Here is a 21,994-nt window from a genome sequence, read left to right on the forward strand (position 1 = left end):
CTCAAAAAAAAAAAAAAAAAAAAAAAAAAAAAAAAAAGGTTCACAGGAGAAGGGCCGCTTGTTGGTTCCCGGTTACTTAGCCCCGAAATAATCACACATAAATTGTATTCATGAAATCACTGTTAGGCCCATTAGCTGTAGCTTCTTATTAGCTAATTCCTACATATTAATTTAACCCATTTCTATTAATCTGTGTATCACCACGAGGCTGTGGCTTACTGGGTAAAATTCCAGCATCTGTCTCTGGCATCTCCATGGCTTCTCTCTGACTCTGTCCTTCTTTTCCCCAGCATACAACCTAGCTTTCCCTGCCTAGTTCTGTTCTTCCCTGACATAGGCTCAAAGCAGTTCTTTATTCATTAACCAATAAAAGCAACACATAGACAGAAGGACCTCCTACACCACAGGTTGGGCCAATTTGGAGAACACAGAGCAAGCCCATATAGCTGAAAAGGAGTATGCAAGGATGGAGGGACAGGAGGAGAGCCAGGAAAGGCAGCAGAGGCAAGAACAGACAGAAAGAAGAGCAGAAATGTGGAGGTTGTAAATGAGCAAGAATGCTAGAGGAAGCAGCTGATTCCAGTTATTACTTTATGTATCATCAACCACAGGACAATACTAAACTACACATGTCCACAAAAAGTCTAGCAAAGACGTATGGACTGGTATTGTTTTCCAGAGATTCCTAGGGGGTCAGTTTCCAGGAAGGATTCAAGCCTGTTGTATATTGAGGGACTTTTCTCATCAAGGACTGTAAGAAGACATTCTTAATTAACTGTATCTCTCATTTACTGATTGTGACTAATTCCATGATTTCTGTTAATCAGCAGTTGATTTAAATAATTTTCAAATTTCTCTGATAATAGTTGTTGTGTAGATTTTTAATTCCAAGCAAATTTTCAAAAGCAATATTGTCTAAGGTATATTATCAATGACTGGAGTCTGAACAATGAAAGTATAGATAAAGAGACAACCACAGTTCTTTGTGACCTCACACAAATCAGGCAACCAATCAAAATCCCAGTTCTGTCTGCATCCACACGGCTCCCAACAGTGAGCTCTGACTCCACTGGGTAAAGATGTTCTTATGAATATTATCTCTGTGTTCTACAAGTTCTGGTTGGCACTGGATTTAGAACTTCTGTGACACTGACTCTGTGTGAACCCCCCACCCCACGTCACTCACATGGTGTTTCTTATCTAACACCCATAAAAACTGTTCTAACAATGACAATGTAATGATGAATCCAGCCATCACAAAGCTGGACCCAGAAATAGTCATTAGTACTATATTTGCATATATTATATGGAGAGTAAGAGAGTTTTTATTTTAACAAGGTTTTATTTACCAACTAATTAGAATAGCAATTTATTACAAGTATCAAAATAACAAACTAAGAATTAATAGGGGCGTGGAGCTCTTCTGGCTATAAAGAGAAGACAAAAGCATTTCCTCTCGCTCCATGGGCCTCAGAACAGATCCGTGTGTCAGTCATTGCTATTAATTTCACATTTCACTTGCTCTTTGTTTTCCTAGACATATGAACTCTAGTGCTGCTGATTTTATAAAGGCTTTTAAAAGATAAATCTGCTATGTATCAGAAGCAGGTGTTTAAATAAGCATTCGATCCCAACAGCGTTGCTCTCAGTGCTTTCTGTAGCAGCAGCTGGGAGAGCCCTCTACTATCAAGCAGTCTTTCTGTCTGGTGCTTTCCTTGTACTCCTACCAAAGTAAGAGTGCTCTTGTAACACATGCTACCTGCACAGTTCTCTCTCTGTTTAATAAATGTGAGCCTTTGCCAAACAACAGCAACAACAAAATCTTGCTTCTCCAGTATTTGGAAGTGGGGGGGAGGGAGGATTCTTAATACAATTTCTGTCACTAATTGCTAGTCAGTGTTGTGTCAGTATTATTTATTTCAAATCTTAGTGAACTAAATAAGAAAATAAAGCTTAATTCCCAATATTAGATGAAGAAAAAGTGGAACACAACAAAGCCATTTAACTTCAAGATACAATGTTCAGGAAGAACAGTCACCTAACTATGCATTGGCACCTCAAGTATTTTCAAAGACAACTCAGCTATATTTTTGCATTAAAAATAAAAAATAAAATCTTCTGTCTTGAGATAAAAGGGCCACAAACCTCTAAAACTTAATCCCTGCTTCAGGCCAATGACATAAAAATATTTTTTACTTTTAGTTTGCATCCTGAAAAACAATTCTCTTGACAGAAAATGTTCTGAACTAGATTTTGAGAGGCAAATTTAAGTTTTTTTTTTTCAAATGACAAGGAGTGAAGAGAAGTAAATAAGAGAGAGGAGTAGAGATGTAAACGAAACAAACAAAAACATCAAAGTCCACCTAAAATAGATCAACTCCAAATGCTGAAAGCCTTTCTAGTATGTGCAGCAACTTCCAACTTCAAATTGATCCTACAACAGTTGAATGAAGAACACCTTATCCTGGTGAATCTTGACTAAAACTGTCTTGTCTATCTCTCATCATGCCCCTTAACTGCTACTGGCTTCTGGACTGCAAATAAACGATTTATTCATCACAGTGTGACAGAGTTATTTATGATTGATTGGTGCAAAATAGAAAGAGACTTTGTCCTCAGCCAAAGCTGACAACAGGGCTTGTCCAGTGTGTGCTGTCTGTCCATCTGCGGCATCCAGGGTGCCCATGTGCTAAGGGACTCAATAGACTGTTCACAGAGAGCTCCCACTGCACAGCGAGGAAATAACCCCAGCCTGCAGTGTTTCCTGTGTTCTAATGCATTGGAATACAATGACCTCAACCTTCTTCTATGCGTTTGAAATCTCATCATGGTTTTACAAGTTCAAGAAAAGGCAGGCAGGCAGGCAAATGCTCTTTTACAGAAGAAAACATACTGTGGACAAACAAGGTTAAGGTGGCCATGTCTGGCCGTACAGCTCTCAAAGCTTTCCCTTTCTCTGTACCTTGCTCCCTGTCCACAGTAAGGTCAGAGAGAGAAAGGAATCTTCACTAGAACCATGCCCATAGCCTATTTTATTGCTATTTTTCCTCTAGCCAAATGGCCCCATCAATCATCTGAATCAGGAGAATCTGAAGCAACCTATTCATTCCAAAACAGTCCCCAGTGGAGAGGCAAGACTTAGAAATCGTGTTCTGAACTATACATTCTAACACAGCCCCCAGTGGAGAGGTGAGATTTAAAAATTACTTCTTGAAGGACGTAGGGTAGCATTAAAGAAGCACGGTGGTGTGCCAGACTGCAGGTACAGTGTGTGGACTGTTTGGGTTAGTGGTACTTTGCTCATAACTAAATGCACAGCCAAGCTAATGAATTGACTTAATGAATACACACTCATGTACAAACTACCTTCCTCTGCAGCCACTGTCTTACTCCAGAGTAATCAAATTCAGTCCGAGACATATTTATACCCTGACAATTTCAGCTAATTTTCCTTCCAAGAGTTATCTGACTATAAATATGTAAAAAGAGAAGAGATCAACAACTGGAGAACTGAGTTCAGCTTTAACAGAGCAGCTGCCTGCTGCTGTTTCCTTTGCTTTGCAGAACCTGCTCCTCACACACAGCCCCAGGCAGCTCACATGGCCAGGGCCCTGCAATGCTCTCCACACAGCGCTCACAGCACCGTCCCTTTGATGACACGAACAGTGACTTTAATCTTGACTTACGTACTTTATTTCATTTTGAATAATGGAAACACCAAACCCTCAGTCCTCCTAGGTTCAGCCCACATCATTCTTGATTCTATCACATTCCACACGACAGAAGGACAGTCTGTAGAGGTACCATGGTGTGGGAAGGGTACAAAGAGAGCACTCTCTAGGCCGTTAGTGTTGCACTCTAAAGCCAAACATGAGCAAGAGTGACTGAGAGTGGAAAGGAGTGTCTGCAGGAATTGACACAGCACGTTAATGTTATATAATAGCTACGAGACCTAAGATCTGCATGCACAAACAGACCAGAATAAGACAGAATCAAGCCAGAACTGATTCCAATCAGTTGTATTTGTATTGTATATAAAATAAACTGCAATTCCCTGGCAGAACTGATGTCATCTAAACAGATGACAAGCACAGGGGTCGGCTCTCTCCTTCCACCACATAGGTCTCAGGGAGTGAACTCAGGTCACCGAGCTTGACAGGAAACAGTTTTAACAGTTTTGTGCGCTGTGCCATCATACTGGCCCCCAAAGGCAAGTGTTTTAAATTTGCTGCTTTTTCAAAACTAAGAGTATACAACACTTAGAAAGAAAAAAGAAAAAACACTGTGACAAGGTAGGACTTTCTTTCAAACTAAGACCTCAGCACTCTTACTTTTCTGAGCATGTGGCACTAAAACAACTTCAGCCGCAACTATAGAGGCGCGCGGCTCCAACAGTAATGCTCACCGCTTCCAGACACGAGAGAAAATATCCTCTCTAGGAGTCAAGGCAGATAACTGAGGAGAGTACACAATGCCGCTCATTCCGTCCTCCCCAGTGGAGAACTTGCTCCCAACCAACACTGTCATCAGGAGGAGAAGTGATAGGCAGCAGTCACCCCAGACGTCTGCAGTGGATTTAAAGCTCCGGAGACACACGGAGGAATGGAAAGCCCCAGATAATCACTGTCGAGAGACACTTTATAATTGAAAAAAATGGAAAAAAGATTAAAATCAAAGTAAGCACTTTTGCCTGGCAGAACTGGAATGAACAAAACTGAGTCAATAACCTGAACACTTATCTCCCTGTGTGTTCATAGGAGCTGGGGGTAAGCTACAAGAAAGAAGAACACATACTGGTCAGAAAAGACAGATTGGCATGAAGATCGTGGAATATAGTATCTTCTCCTTTCTCTTCCTTCAGAAAGCACACAAGGACCTCTTAAGTAACAAGATAAAACTTATTCTGTAGATATACATAAACCATCTCTTGATGTCAGCATGTGGACTATTCTGAACCTTTTGTTTACATGGGGATCTGCTACGCAGGTGCCACTCGGGGTTGACTCTAAGATGCCATGGTCAAGTGTAGGGTGGCACATCAACTCCGAGAAGTCACTTGTCCTGAAGACCCTTCTGTGCCAATGTCTGGAAGACAAGCATGCAGTGCATAGTCATAAGGGAAAGCGAATTCTTATGTGCGATGATCAAGCCCAGGGCCTTGCCCACGCTAGGTAAGGGTGCAACAATCCAGCTACATCCAGTCCAAACTCATTTCTTAAAGGAAACTCATGAAATTTACTTAAATTTAACACAGCAATAATTCTTAGGATTTCTGACCCAGGTTTTCCAAAGTTCTTATCGAAAATATGAATCAAATTATAATTGTAACAGTTTGCAGAAAATAAATATAATGCAAAGGGCAGTGCATAAAATTAAAATTGTATTTAGCATTCCCTATGCATGTCTGTATTTAGATACATTATAGCAAATACTGTGCTCATTTGTAAGTTAGTTAGACAGTGCTTGCACACAACCTGAAAATGTCTAAAAGGTCTGCGATCATGGGAGTCTATGGTATAAAGGGCAGGGTTAGATGTCGTAAGGGCTAGGCAGATTCCAACACAGCTGTCCTCTAGCAGGACTGTCTCTGTCAAAGGAGGTCTGAATGTGTTAGCCCTCAACGAGAAGTTGTCCTGCTCTCTGGCGACAAGCTTATGGAGCTGGCTGTCCAGGAGCTCAGAACACCTCATGGTTTACACCCCAACTTGTCTTTCACTTGCTTGCTCTGGGGTTCCCGGGAATGCATGTCAGCAAGTCCCGCTTCACAGCAGATGAGACACGGCTGGAGAGCGGGAGAACCAGCAGGGTGGACTTACCGACTCCAGAAACTCTATTTCTGTCTGCAGTGCTTTGCACTTGCTTTCCATCTCATCTTCGCTGTAGAGATCCAGCTCCTGTTTCAGTCTGTTTGGAAGGAGAATCGCTCTCTTAGTTTGATACTACACCTTTACAATAATCTTATTACATACAGAGTGGCAGGTGTGTAGCCTCAGAAATATCTCAGAGTATCAGAGTCAGGTTAAAAACAGGAATATTTAGGAAATTTAACCCTCTCAGATTCTATACAAACGATGTAAAAATTGTAGAGAAAACCTCCCATAAAGAAAGGTAGACAATAAAGCAGAGATGAATCTCAGCAATGTAGAAAGTCAGCGTGGGTTAATGACAAGTGTAGAACCAGCTCTCTACCGAGACGCTGAATGCACAGAGTCATTTGACTTCTCTGATCTTGACTCAAAACTTAAGTTAAAACATTACTTGTGCCAGCTGCTTTTACTTAAAATTAAAGATAACATACAATACTTATATAATTAAATTTATCAGACTGAGAATTAAATATCAGTGTTTATTTTACCAACCGTGTTTTTAAATCTTGGAATAATTTATTAAATAAAAAGGTAACTTTTTGTCTGAATTCAGTGTGGAATGTAGGGAAGAAGTTCTCTTTCATCTCAAGTATAATGGCTAATATTTTTATCCCCTCCCCAACAAAGAAAAACATCACCAAAGCCCTGAGCTGTGAGAGGTAGGACTCCAGAGCCTGACCATGGCTGGCTCTGTGTGAAGCAGCCCTGAGGGCAAACACTACAAGCAAGGATGTTCTCATAAAGCTAAGCAACTCGGCAGCAAGAGGACACCCTCAAAGAGAAGGGACTTAGATCAGAGCCACAGAAACTCTCTTTGAGGGATGCCTTAACATATTTAGACCCATTGACCTTTGCCAGATGGAGATTACATAACAAGCTTGCAGTAAAAAAAAAAAAAATCACCAAGCATACTAGTAAGATAATCCAGTATAAGTCACCAGAGACAAGAAGCCAATAATACCCACAAGCTTGAAAGAACTACACATTTACAAGGAAAACACATACAAAATAAGCATAAAAAACCCTCTGACTCTAACAAGCTATTTATAAAAGCTATCCAGTGTGTAATAAAGATACGGAATAGTGCCAACCGTGTCAAAGAGTAGGGATACACCAAGGAAAACACAAGGGGCAGCCAGGAAAGAAGGCTATAGGCCATGGCACACAGGCGAGCAGAGGCAGAAAGAGCTCAGTGTGCCAGGCCATCAGAGCTACACAGTAAGTAAGATCAATAAGGAGAAGGAAAGAGAGGAGGAGAGGAGATGTGGGAAAGAAACTGGAACTTCAGTGCCCTAGTATAGAATAGTTCATTCCTGTGTGTGTGTGTGTGTGTGTGTGTGTGTGTGTGTGTGTGTGTGAGTGTGATTTTAACCCATATCTTTATACTTAAGGTTTTTATATGTTTGGGGTAGGAAACATATATATCCATATTACTTTTATATGAAAATCTCTTATTTTTTAGCTCACATGTTACCACTATTTACATTGAATGTGGTTGCTTATATGGTGGGATTCAAAATGCAGATTTTTTTCTGTAGGTTCCTCATTCCTTCCCCTTCCTTTCAGTCTATAATGGAGTTACTTATTATCTCCTATATAGACATTTTCTTATTAGACCTACTTTAAAAAATTAATACAGCTTACACTTATATTTATAACATATATTCAACACTGTATAATACATACAATACAACTGTACTTACAGGGAAAAATGTTACAGCAATATGTTTTCAATTTTCCCCTCAAATTTTTATTCTATTATCATCACAATTTCCCATTTATTATAAATCTAAAATATAGTGCTAATATTTTTCTTTGCCATTTATTTTGTGAAGTGACTTACAACCACAGGGAGCTTTTGTATTTACCTTTGCCCAACTGTTTCTGGAGTAACTCTACTTCCCATTTGGAATCACACCCTTCCTCCTGAAATATGTGTATCATCTTGGTTTTCAGTGTGGTTTTCAATAGCAAGGGTCCAATCAGCTCATGTTCACCTAAAACTATACTTATACTTTAAGTGTGAGATGTCGTTACTGTCTTCTGGTTACATCATTTCAGATAAGAGGTTTCATTCCTTTCTTCTCTCCTTTTAGCTAATGTGCCTTTCTGTCTTCCCTTCCTCTGCTTTCCTACATGTTTTCTCTTTATCTCTGTGTCTCAGAGGTTTAAGTATCTGTAGAGAAATTGAATATTTTGGTGTTGTCTGAGCTTTTTGTATTATGTTTTAAAGTATTTTTGTTTTTTTTTTTTTTTGGAAATGTTCTGCTATGACTCACATATGCCACTCTATAGGTGGATCTCAAGTATGCCAGGTTTAATTGTTGAGATGGACTCCAAAGGCTGTGTGGTGTATCACCTGTTTACACAATGTGTGGGAAACAATAACTGGGGTCAGTCAGAGGGTCATCAGTTTGACCAATAAATTTTCTTAAGCCCCCTTCCCACCTTTTCTTTCATCAGGAGCTTCCTCAGAGCACGGCCCAGATCCAGGACCCACCAGAGTCCAGGCCCTTCCAAGAACTCCTTCCGAGTTTCTTAGCAAATGCCTGCTATCTCGCGCCGAGACTCTAAACCCTCAACTTGGCAATCCAAGTCCTGAAAATCCTTATGATTTCTCAGCTCTGTTATGCACACTAAGCGTTGAAACCCTGCTGATAGGCATCCAGGTGCTGAGCCTTTCTGAGCTCTTTGAATCCCAGTTTTCACCAGGAAGTCCTCAGGATTTCAAGGCAGATCAGAATTCCCAATTAACCAGAGGGCTGTGCGATGTCTCGTTTTGCCCTGAATGGGGGGGTGCTTAGATTTTGCCAAATTCTCCATATTCCCAGATTAGGATCTCAAATAAATAGACGGGTTTTTTTTTGTTTGTTTTTTTGTTTTTCAAGACAGGGTTTCTCTGTGGTTTTGGAGCCTGTCCTGGAACTAGCTCTTGTAGACCAGGCTGGTCTCGAACTCACAGAGATCCGCCTGCCTCTGCCTCCCAAGTGCTGGGATTAAAGGCGTGCACCATCACCGCCCGGTTTATAAATAGACTTTATTATCATCAATAATGATGAAGATGACTTTTTCTCAAATAGGAAGTCATAAAAATGTTAATAATTCTGAGTTAAACCCACTAAATGTGAACACAATAAAAACAAACATGTTTTATCCCTCATAGTATAATGCAGATTGATCTTTAGGTTCATTTAAAAAAACATATAAAAATTCAAAAACCTCTTAAATTTAGAAAAACAAATGCCAACTGATAAATCCTACTGCTAACCTCTGACAAGTCAACAGTGCATCACTGCTCACCAGTGGAGCAGGGACACAGACAGGCAGGAACTAAAGCAAACCGACAGCCAGTGCGTGGAAGGGCAGCACCTCAGTTCCCTGGGGGAAGAAGACGGCTTTTCGACAAATCATGTTGTTACAGTGGGACAACAACCTGCAAATGGATGCAAAACTAAATGGATCTCAAAGGCAAAACTGGATCTATATTTTACAGCATAGCCACTCTAGATAGATCAAATATTTATATGTTAAAAAGCATACAAGACAAGGCAAAAGCACAGGTAAACTGCTGCATCTGATAGGTGTGGGTAGAGCTTTAACTACAGTTCAAATACAAATGTGATTTAATTTAAAAGAAAAAAAATTACACTGTTAAAAGTTTTCTATAGACCACATGTATAAAAACTAACAGAAAATGATAGTCTAGAAGAAGTATCAACTATAGACATCACAAATAAAGGCCGGAAAAACACATTTTCCAAAGAAGGTAACATCAGCACTCACAGAAATGGGGTGGCGCTAAAGAGGCAGTTCATAGAATGACAACAGATGGTTCTCAGAGGTACAGAGTGTTCTACTGCACTGGTGACAGAACTTGCAGATGTTTGACCTGGCCCTCTTCTATAGGATGGAGCTTCACTACTTGACTGCAAATACTTTTCGGGAGGCAAAGAAGAAATAAATGTGCTTAACTTTTAGCTGAGATATATTCAAAACATTGCAACCTCAATTGGGGAGAATGAAACACAACTAATTTGTCTATTTCCTTGAGCCCTGCCTTTTTACACTAGTAATATAAAGTACAAGACAACATAAACACAAACATGATATGTAAATCAAACTATTAAAAAACAATCTTTCTGTCCATTCATATGGAATTGGTTAAAGAAACCATAACATATTCATGACAATTATTATTCAACCATAAGAATGAAGACCATTTCTTTCAACAAATGAGTTGATTCTAGCATGCACTATTAAATAATAAGCAGTACAATGCAAAAGATTACATAAACTGTGTTGCGTTTATCTATTTAATTCTTCAAAAGAAACACAGAAAGATAAGCTAGAAGCTAATGAAAATGGTTAAGCGCTTCAGTGAGCAAGTATCCAAGAAATGGATGGAAAGATGAGAATAAAGGAGAGATACCCCTCTATCTGTCTCTCTTCACATTAACTTTCCAATCATTCTGATGCTTTCAATCCATCTGGTAAAGTTCAACCAACACAGCTAAGGGGGTGAGCCGTTAGTGCTTGACATAAAATAACACTTGAATTAGAGGCTGGGGATGTGATTTGGTAGTAGAACACTTGCTTGGTACAAGCAGGACCCTTGTTTCTATCCTAAGCAATCCTGGGAACATAAGCAAGACCCAAAACAGATTAATAAAGCAAAGAAACTAATTCAAGACATGACAAGAAGTTCAGGAGAGACAAAGATTCTGAAGAAAAAATATGGAAGGGAAAACCTCAATAAATCAAACAAAAAATTCAAAGGTGTATACCTTTAATCCCATCCCTTGAGAGCAGAGGCAGGTGGATTTCCAGGCATTTGAGGTCAGTCTACTCTTCATATGAGTTCCAGGACAGCCAGACCTACATGCTGAGTGCAGGCTGTTCTCACGACAGATGATCCTGGGCTGTACAAGGAGGCTAGCTGAGCATGAGCCTTGAGGAAGCCAGCACACAGTGCTCCTCCATGGTTTCTGTTTCAAGTTCCTGCCCTGACTTCTATCAGTGATAAAATGGGACCCAGAAATGTAAGCCAGATAACTCTGTTCCTCCCTAAGCCACTTTTGGTCAGTGTTTATTACAGCAGCAGAGATGAAAACAGGACAGTGTATTTCTGCTAATTCCCACATTATTTTCTGAAACTGGGCACCGTGTGGCATTAGTCTGCGCAACGCTAGGATTATAGGTGTGTGCCATCATGACCAGCAATTAATGACCGAGTCATCCCCCTGCTCCCTGGGCTATCTTTTCTACTTTCTATGAATTATTTTGTAGTTTAATTTTCTAAATATATTTCCCTGTATTAATTTATATGGGCACGATCCTAAAGCTATTTTACCTTTAATGCTAAAGGAGAAATTCTTCTTTCATATATAATGCTGTAGGAACTCCTTCAGACAGTAGCCTTTAACGTATCAGCCCACTTGGGCACAGCCTCTTATAAGAATGCCGACATAAGGCATGCACTTGCTCTCTCTTCTGGCTTCTTGATTCAGTTCCTGTTCCCCATTTGTGCAGAGGACTGTGATTTGTGAGTCTACGCCTAAATAAATAGCCCTTTATTATACTCAATTTTGAGCTAATGCAGGATCATGTTTTACTGTCCATCCATCTTCATCTGGTGCCCAATGTGAATCCCAGCTCCATGTCTACCAGGTGGACCAGCTTAAAAGGCTCAAAAGGTCCACAAACCAGCAAGTCACCCACCCCTGCCTAGCTGGCTTGATTTTACCTACTAAGTGCGTTTTATTTATTTATTATTTATTTATTTAAGTTCACGCACGCTTCCTCCTGCCTCCCACTCCACAACTTTCCCTGCTGTACAGAGACTTGTATGGTGCTTGCACAGCTCAGGTTGTATTCCTGCTTGGAAGCTCTGGGCTCCTGGATCCAAAAGAACTCTCCATGTACAGAATTGATTTAATTGCTCTTAAGCAAAAAGCAAAGCGTATTTGTCAGTATTTAACCAGGCACTAACATGTTAAACCAAAGGAGAGCCAGGCTATTCCTGCTGCTGCCATTGAGTCTCACCACAACAACACCTGCTGGCCAATAAAGATTATTACACCTACAACAACTTACCAAAATCTCATAAAGGTAACTATTTGATTAATAAACAAATAATAAACTTGAAAGTTATATAACTGAAGACAATATTACCATACAGAAATTTAATAACTTTTTTGCTTTTACTATGGATGGTATTCTTGCAAGGCTTATATGGTTTTTCTGATACATCCAGCTGATTGGCTATTGGGAATTAGCTTTCGTTTCCATATCATATCCTTAAAAATGGTTTGATAAGCCGGGCGGTGGTGGCACACGCCTTTAATCCCAGCACTCGGGAGGCAGAGGCAGGCGGATCTCTGTGAGTTCGAGGCCAGCCTGGTCTACAAGAGCTAGTTCCGAGATCAGCACCAAAGCTACAGAGAAACCCTGTCTCGAAAAACCAAAAAAAAAAAAATGGTTTGATAAGAGAGCCAAGAATCAGGCACTTTTTGAAATGATACAGTCTTTATAGACTAACAGTGAACAGCTAGCTGGCAGGATTAATACCACCAAAAATCAAAAGTTAGATGAAAAAATTAATACTATTGAAAATGATAGCATTAATTTTGTTGTAAGTAGGTAAAGGGCTGCATCCTGCCTGCCAGGCTAGCTTACACCTGAAATAACCACACAGAAATTGTATTAATTAAATTACTACCTGGGGCATTATCTCTAGCCTATTATTGGCTAACTCTCGCATCTTAATATAACCCATTTCTTATAATCTGTATAACACCATGAGGTCGTGGCTTACCGGGAAAGATTCTAACCAGCATCAGTCTCAGGCAGGAGCTTCATGGCATCGTGACTCTGCCCTTCTTCCTCCCAGAATTCAGTTCTATCTCCCTGACTACCTAAGTGCTTCACTATCAAAAGGCCAAGGCAGTTTCTTTATTCAACCAATGAAAGCAACATACAAATAGAAGGAACTCCTACACCATAATTTACCAGACAAAATTCAATCCACGTCAAAGGGTACTGAGAAATTATCTAAATAAACTCAGACTGTTGAATTTGACAAGCAAAATCTGTTTAAAAGATATGATGGGTTGGAGTATCTCTCCAGGAAGGCAATCTGCATGCTGTCCAAATAATGTCCAAGGATAAGATGTTATATTTAAAGAAAAACCTTCATACCATGGAGTCACATGTGCAGAATGAGGATCAGAGGCTAGGTGCATCAATGAGATCACTAGAAATATCTACAGGCCATGAGATTCAGGCTTTAAAAAAGAAAAGTAGTAAAAAGACTTGTGTAACGGTGTAAGCGAATGCAGACAGATTGTCAAAATATAGACAGCTTTAATGGAGGAATAGACTTACAGAACCACCGTTCCCGCGGAGACCAGGAAAACAAAAGCGAGCGCTGGGAGCACGCTCGCCAAATTTATAGGAAAACTTTAGCCTGAGGCGAACACGCCCCCTAAGGGGTGGGACTTATCCCTACAGACTTGGAACAATTGAGGAAATTATAAGAGCTGATAAGTAAGGCGAGAAGGTAAAAGGACAGGATTTAGTATCACCAGTATGTGTCAGAGTCAGAGGTGGTCTACCCAGGGTTTTAGCTTCCTACCCTATAATCACCTCTGAAAAAGCATCAAGCTCTAAAGGCTCAAAATGATGCAAAGAATGTAGATGGATACCTATAAGTATGAATGATCTAAAAGAAATTAATTAAGCAGAGTATATTATGGCTTGCATTAACCATTTGTTAGGGAGATGGTAAAGACATGGGTTTCCAGCAATAAGGCTACCCCACACAATTGGCTTGAATTAGTTTCAGCAGTCTTGGAAGATGGGCCACAACTACTAAGGAAATGTTAGGACAAAAGGCAAAATTTTACAAAAGCAGGGAAAAGGAAAAGGACGTGAGACTTCCCTAGATCAAATTCTTAGTGAGGGCACTTATGCTGAAACACAGGCTCAAGCTCTTTATGATGAACAAATCTTGTCCCTATGCCACAAAGCAGCCTTAATACTTTGGACAGGATTCAAGAACCAGGAAAATGAATTAAATCATATACCAGGGTTAAACAGGGCCAGAGAGAATCCTTTAGTGACTTTTTATAAAGACTAACTAAGGCTGTACAAATAGGAGTAACAGACCCAGATGCTAGATGAGTACTTATTGAATCTCTGGCTTTTGAAAATGCCAACTTAGAATGTAAAAAGTTACTTGGGCTTTTAAAGGTCAGATCAGTACCAATGGACGAATGGATCCTGCACACAATGAACATTGAGACATTTGACTATAATACTGAATCTTGGGTAGGAGAAGCAATTTCCAAAGGATTGAAGAAACATCAAAATACCAAATGTCTTAATTGTAGTAGAATAGGACATCTGAGAGGGGATTGCAGACAAAGAATTCTTAGAAATAATGTCTCCTTTGGGAATGGTAAAAATAGAAGATCTCAGCCTTCTGGTTTATGTAGAAGATGTAGTAAAGGTTGACATTGGACTAATGAATGTAGATCAATATGAACAAGGCAACCTGATACCATCAGCAAACTCCTTGGGAGACCTCTTACAGGCCCCCAAGTCAAACGTGGTCCAGTCATTACGAATCACTGTAGAGGATATATCTCACCAGGAAAATTTAAAAAAATCCATTGCCTGCTGTAAAAAACCATACTGTTCCAGATGATGGAATAAACATGAAGGATGAATCAAAATTTCCAATAGGAAATAGGAAGCATATATTTTGGCAGACTTCTATAAATGATCAAAGACTAAACCTAGAAGCACATATAAATAACATTGTAATTGAGGGATTACTAGACATGGGTGTGGATGTAAGAATCATTACTCCAGAATATTGGTAAGCGAATTGGCCTCTTTAAGAAGCAGATGCTCAATTCCTAGGAATTGGAACCCTATCTCAAGATGGGTTGAATGCATAGGGCCAGAAGAATAGAGAGGAAGGCTAAAACCATATGTGACTAATACTGCAGTGAATTTATGGGGTTATGACCTGATGCAGCAATAAAATACCGATTAACATTCCTACAGTCCTGGAAACTCATGTGTCTGGGAAGGATATTATAAGACACTGAAAACAAAAGTCACCAGCCATTCAGGCTGTACAAAAACACATAGTAACTAGCAATCCTTTAGATTGTGACAGCAATCTGAACCAACAGCCCTATCTTTAAAATGGTTAACTGAGAAACCAATATGGGTTAAACAATGGCCTTTAACAGAAGAGAATTTGTAGTCTTTAGAACAGCTGGTACAGGAGTAACTAGATGCTCACCATATTGAAGAATCAGCCAGCCTTTGGAATTCTCCTGTATTTGTTGCTAAAAAGAAACCTGGAAAATGGTTACTGATGACAGATTTAAGAGCTGTCAATAAGGTAATTCAACCTATGAGCCCTCTACATCTGGAACACCTCTGCTTTGTCTATTACCAAAAGGGTGGCCTCTTATAGTTATTGATTTAAAAGATTGTTGAATAGCCTGACCCTGTGCTAATACTTTGTAAATCAGCCATTGGAAATAATATATAAGCAGTTTCCTAAGTCTATAATTTACCATTACATGGATGACATTTTGCTATATGATTCAAATGCAGATACCTTAGAAAGAATGTTTGAAGAAGTAAATAAAGTTTTGCCATAATGGGGATTACAAGTTGTTCCTGAAAAAATACAGGAGATTCAGTCAATTACTTAGCTTATAAAATAGGTTTACAGAAAACTATAACACAAAAGACACAAATTAGGAGAGACTGATTGTGGACTCTTAATGATTTTCAAAGATTGTTAGGAGACATTTCCAGTCTATGACTGACTGCTGGGGTAAAACCTGATTTAATAGTTCATTTAAACAAAACCTTAGATGATGACAAAGACTAAAATAGTCCCAGAGAATTAACAGCTAAAGCAGAAAAGGAATTGATAGTTGTTGAAGAGAAATTACAGGACTTTCATGTTGCTAGGATGGATCTGAATCTTAATTGCATTCTAGTCATATTGCCTTCCAGAATTTCTCCTACAGGAATTTTAATACAGAGAGAAGATATTATCTTAGAATGGATTTTTTAACCAAATAAACCAAGTAAAAAATTAAAAACGTATGTGGAAAAGGTCTCTAAATTATTTATAAAAGGAAAATTGAGACTTCATCAACTATCAGGGGTAGACCTAGCAGATTACTGATGAAATTTTAAAAATTTTGGGAAGACAATGAACCCTGGAAAAGAGTTTGTGCTATTTTTTAGGAGAGATTAACAGCAATTATCCCAAAAGTGACAGAATTAAACTTATAAAGAGAACTACTTGAATCCTTTCCCACACTGTAAAGGACACACCAATAACTGGAGACTGTACCTTTTATATTGATTGAAATAAATCAGGAAAGGCAGGTTACAAATTAGAAGATTTAAGTAAGGTGGAACAAAGCCCTTATAATTATGTCCAAGGTAGAATTATATGCTATTCTCACGGTACAAGGGGATTTTAAATAACCTTTCAATATAGTTACTGATTTTCAATATGCAGAAAGAGTTGTCTTGCGTATTGAAACAGCTGAATTTATACCATATGATATAGAATTGACTTCATTACTCATATAGGTTGAACATATAATCAGGAATAGGGTTTGTTCCATATACATAACACATATCTTATCCCATACAGGTTTGCCAGATCCTCTAGCACAATGTAATGCCGAAATTGATCAGTTACTGATTGAAAATGTGCCAAAGACCTCAGAATTTCATTAAAAAAATCATGTCAATACCAAAGGTTCAAAGAAAAAGTTTCCTATTACATGGCAACCATCTAAGGAGATTATAAAGAGATGTCCTACTTGATCTTTCTATAACCAAACACCACTGCCTGCAGGGGCTAATCCAAAGGGCACCCAAAGGAATGAAATCTGGCAGATCGATGTGTTCTACTTTGAAGATTTTGAAAAATTATTATGTGTGCACCACACCATTTACACTTATTCAGGTTTTCAATAGGCAAATGCTTTGAGCTCAGAAAATGCTAATTCAGTAATCATGCATTTATTAGAAGTTATGGCCATCATCAGTATACTTTCACAAATAGACAGTTAATGGTCAAGCATATGTCTCTAAGAAAATGAAATAGTTTTTTGCTTATTATAATATAAAGCAAATTACAGGTATATCACACAATCCTACAGGTCAGACAGTTATAGAAAGATCAAATCGAACTGTAAAAGATATGTTAAACAAACACAAAGAGATGGAAAATATCCCCAGAACTACACTGCCTACTGCTTTATTAAACTTGAATTTTCTTATCGCTATTGAGAAAGGAACAACAGCAGCAGAAAGACATTGGATAATAGAAAAACCTTCTGAATTAAATCAGACAGTTTATTTCAAGGATGTGTTGACCTCACAATGTAAATCAGGAGATGTGCTACATTGGGGAAGGGGTTTAGCTCTTGTTTCCACAGGAGAAGAAAAGTTATGGATACCATCAAAATTAATAAAGATTTGGTATGAAAAAGAGAAACATCTTGAGAAAGAGAAATGACAGCTCATCCACAAAGGTGACAACTATACAGGTGGCAAGGAAACCTCACAAGGGTTGCAGCAGTATTCTGTTCTTTTCTTTGCAGGAAAATACTTATCTTCAAAACGTTAAGAGACCCTGGACATCTAGATGCCTAAAGAGGAAAACATACATATCCAGATAGGATCACCAAGCAAAAAGAATTATGACTTCTGAGGATAAGAATCACTATATATACACACACACATATATGTGTGTGTGTGGGTGGGTGGGTGGGTGCACACATGCATGCACATGTATGCTACCCAGTAGAGTAATAGTCTGGTGTAGGAGGTACTTCTGTATGTGTGTATCTTTTATTGGTTAATGAATAAAGAACTGCTTTGAGTCTATGGCAGGGAAGAACAGGACTATGTGGGGAAAGGTAGGCTGTATGCTGGGAGAAAGAAAGGTGGAGTCAGAGAGATGCCATGGAGCCACCAGAGTCAGACATGCCAAATTGTTGCTGGTAAGGCACTGCCATATGGCAATATTACAGATTAATAGAAATGGGTTAAATTAAGATATAAGAGTTAGCCAATAAAAACCTAGAGATAATAGTCCAAGAAGTGTTTTAATTAATATAGTTTCTGTGTGGTTATTTTGGTTCTGGGTAGCCAGGATGAACAAGCAGCCCATCCTCCTATAATAGTCACGACTCACTTAAAAATCAAAGCTGGCTTTGGAGTTGTACAGTGGCTCTATCCTTCTCTGAATCCAAGCATGTTGTTATAAGAAAAATTCAGAGTTTCTGTCTGAAGTCAGGAGTCATTTGGTATAGGATAGAAAGAAGAATTTAGAAAAAAGTTTACTTTTCTTCATACCTATTTTTTTCTCTATTATATCTTTCATTGAATATATGTCTGTAGGCCCATATTTCTAAATGGTATGACCTAAAAGAGCTTGGAAAGTTATTCTAGATAAAAAAAAATAAAGTTAAGCATGGCTTCTTAATAACAACATTTTTTTTTCAGGTGGGCTCTGCTTGCTAGAAGCAAGTGCTCTCATTTCAGAGGGGCTTCCTGACTCAGCTTTAGCTGCAAAACCTTGCAACTCTTTTAAGAGGTCCTGTCACAAAACACTTAAATGGTGTTAATAAAAAGCTGACTGCATGGTTTTTGGTGGAATTGTGGCAATAAACATGGTCATGGCCTCCATGGTCATGGCCTCCACCATGAGGCTGAAATTTCCAAAAGCTAAAAATCGGGCTGGATCCAGCTGTCAAAGCCACAGCTTTAATCCTAGCCACATTGCTAAACAAATTAAAAACTCACCTGGTGAAAAAAAAGAGAGATATACAATATAGATTCAGATAAAAAATTCTAAATGGTTTATGATGTATTTAAAAAATATGTGTAGGCTTGAGAAAAATGGATAAAGTCTTTAAAATAAAAAGAGAATAGCTTGGTATGGTGGCACACACCTTTAATTACAACACTTGGGAGGCATAGGCAGGTGGATCTCTGTCAGTTCAAGGACAGCCTGGTCTACATAGTGAGTTCCAGGACAAAGATACACAGAGAAACCCTGTCTCAAAAAGCCAAAAATTAAAAATAAAAATAAGAGTTTAAAATAAGCCATGTAAAATGGAAAACACACAGAGAATCTGGATACTGTATGTTATGCTCTCTTTGAATTGTTTGAATGCTGAGGAAGGAGCAACAGCTGCTAAAAGATATTTGTTTATAAATGCTGCTCAATTAATCTAAGATAGGTATTTTGAAAATACCTTGACTTCAAAATTGAAATCTAAAGATATGTTACGTTGGAGAAGAGGTTTTGCTTTTGTTTCCACAGGAAATGAGAGGCTGTGGATTCATTCTGGGTTAAGAAAAAAATCAGGTTTGATCAAGGAAGACCACGTGAGAAATCTCCATTAGGAGAAATGGCCCAGATGTCTGAGTTCTACATCTAGAACAGATTCAAGACTGCTGCCTGAGATGATCAAACCTCACAGAATTTTCCTGATGGAGGTGGGTCTTGTAATAATAAAGAAACTGCCTCGGCCCTCATAGGACAGAAAATTAGGTGGGTGGAGAAAACAGAAGAGAATTCTGGGAGAAAGAAGCTTAGTGAAGAGTCGCCATGATTCTCCCACTCCAGACAGACGCAGGTTAAGATCCTCTCTGGTAAGCCAACTCATGGGCTACACAGAATATTAGAAATGGGTTAGAACAATATGTAAGAGCTAGCCAATAAGAAACTGGACCTAGCCGGGCCAGGCAGTGTTTGAAAGAATACGGTTTCCGTGTAATTATTTCTGGGTATAAACTAGCCATGCGGGCGGCCAGGTGCCGGGGACGCAGCCCTGCCGCTCCTATTTCAACAGATGGCGCCCAGACGTGATGGGCTAAATCCACTTAAAAACCTGAGAGGGCTTAAAAAGGAGAGAGAGAGAATTTAAGACAGCTTTTTGCTGTTTCTGGGTTGCGTGCCGCAAAGAAATTGTCCTGACTCGGCAGCAGGAAAAAACTGGCTGTTTTAAAATGCCGGCTTTCTGGGCTGTGCCGCCATTGTGATCTCTGTCTGGCTCCGGCGGGAGACAGAGCTTATGAATGGAGCATTTGGATTAAAGTGCTACGATTTGTTTGATGGCAACTAGACTGCTGTGTGCCTAAAAGGGGGACATTGTGTGCCGCAGCTCAGAGGCACAAGCAGCTCCGCCATGCTAATGGTGCAATGTGCAAGGATCAGAGGCACGAGCGGCTCCGCCATGTTGGACTGGGCGGGGCCAGCATACAGTACCTGTTTTTGACCTAGGAATGTCACAGCTTAGATTCTTAAGCGCTTAGTGATTTAAAGGCGCAAAACAAAGTGCTCCTGGATAGTAAAAAAGTTACAGATTCACAATAAAACAGATTCAGACACTGTTGGATAAATGTACGTAGGCTTGGGAAAGAGAAGAAAAAGAATATAAAGAATAAAGTTAATGTCTTAAAAAGAAAAAGGGTAAAGTCTTTAAAGAGACAGAGTACAGAAGTACAGATAGTTATAGATTAAGAGAAATAAAGAAAAATAAGCCACGTAAAAATGGAAAATTCACAGAGAGTCTGGATTATGTACATTGTGTTTTCTTTAAAATTTTTGACTGTGAAGGAGCTAAGTACAGAGAGACATTTCATTATATGGGCTGCCAAGCTAAACCAAAATGGATTTCATGAGGGTATTATGATTTCAGAATTTGGGTCTAAGGATATGATGCTTTGGAGAGGGTCTTCTTTTGTTTTTGCAGAGGATGAGACCCTGTGGATTGCATCTATTCCGATTTGGTATGATAGACCACGCCCTCCTGAAAGGTTGCTGTGAACACCCTCAAAAAATTGCTTCGCTCAATTGCCAACTGAGATGAAACTAGCATACAGGTTATATCATGAACAACCTAATTAACGACGCCCCTATTCAGCAGGAAGCAGTTTGGAGAGAAAAAACTACGCCCATGTTCCCAAATATTGTTTATAAATGTTCTTTTACATTTAAAGGGGGATATGATATAGATATGAATAATTTGCATTGGTATGGATTTTAAGGTCAATTTTGTTATATGTATATGTATTTTTGATCTTGATTAAGGTATTGTGATTGTGTAGTTCATTTAAAAATGTAATGTATAATTAGGAAATATAGGTTGTTAATGGATAATCATCGCTAATAGTTAAGCTTGTAGTCATGTTAATTAGATTTTCTAGATATATAGAGATATATTTCAGTTAGATAGGCATTCTTCATATCTTTCAAAGACTGCAGAATATGGCATTTAAAATATTTTAATAACTTAGGACTTTTCATGACAAGGAGACACGTCTGCTCCTGGCAGCACCAGCTACTTCAAGAGGAAGATGGGCATCGAAGAGGATCCTTATGGAGTTGGATAGTCATTTGGGCAAGAAACTGCTCTTGCCTGGACTGTTGCATAAACTGGACACAGAGAACCCTCAGAGAGAGGACTGCTGAACTTGCCTAAAGGTGAGATGGTCTTTCGGGGTTCCTGATTCATGAAAGAGTCTGCGAGACATTCTGCAGGACACAGCAGAAAATGACTGAACTGTCTTTGAAATTTCCTGCTTCATGGAAATGTCTCTGGATACCATGGGCCTGTAGGCCGAAGATGGATGCCCCAACGGTACAGAGGAACTTTGGGTGACTGTCCAGGCAGCGAGATGTCTCTGTCATTTCTAGAGTTTTCTTATTTCTTGTTTACTTAGATAATATTATATCCTTCTGGAGTCTTTGATGGAGTTGAAGAATAAATAGTTATAGTTTTCCTTAGTTATGATAAGAGATAAAATAGATATAAATATTGTAACTGTAATTCTTACTTGATAACTGTTTTGTTATATGTAATTTTACTATGCTAAAGTTAAAGCCTTTCTTTTTTGTTTAAACGGAAAAAGGGGAAATGATGTGGGAATGATTTCTTACTAATAAAGAAACTGCCTTGGCCCATTTTATTGGATAGAAAATTAGGTAGGCGGAGTATACAGAAGAGAATTCTGGGAGAAAGAAGGTTAGAGGAGGAGTCGCCATGATGCTCCCA

General features: G+C 39.0%; 1 protein-coding gene across 1 annotated transcript in view; it reads right to left on the reverse strand.

Moving 5' to 3' along the window:
• Positions 1-4,958: 4,958 nt before the first annotated feature.
• The window catches only part of Ccdc172 (coiled-coil domain containing 172), a 57,967-nt gene continuing 40,931 nt past the window's right edge, over positions 4,959-21,994 (reverse strand). Inside the window, exons 7-9 of the mRNA XM_050144480.1 lie at positions 17,258-17,260; positions 5,817-5,904; positions 4,959-5,085 (exon numbers count right to left, since the gene is read on the reverse strand). Of these exons, the coding sequence (XP_050000437.1) occupies positions 5,053-5,085; positions 5,817-5,904; positions 17,258-17,260 (124 nt within the window). The 3' untranslated portion in view covers positions 4,959-5,052. The remainder of the gene's footprint in view (positions 5,086-5,816; positions 5,905-17,257; positions 17,261-21,994) is intronic.

The sequence above is a fragment of the Alexandromys fortis genome, unplaced genomic scaffold, assembly GCF_014885135.2.
Source record: "Alexandromys fortis isolate MF-2015 unplaced genomic scaffold, M_Fortis_MF-2015_v1.1 scaffold_16, whole genome shotgun sequence".
Lineage (NCBI taxonomy): Eukaryota > Metazoa > Chordata > Mammalia > Rodentia > Cricetidae > Alexandromys > Alexandromys fortis.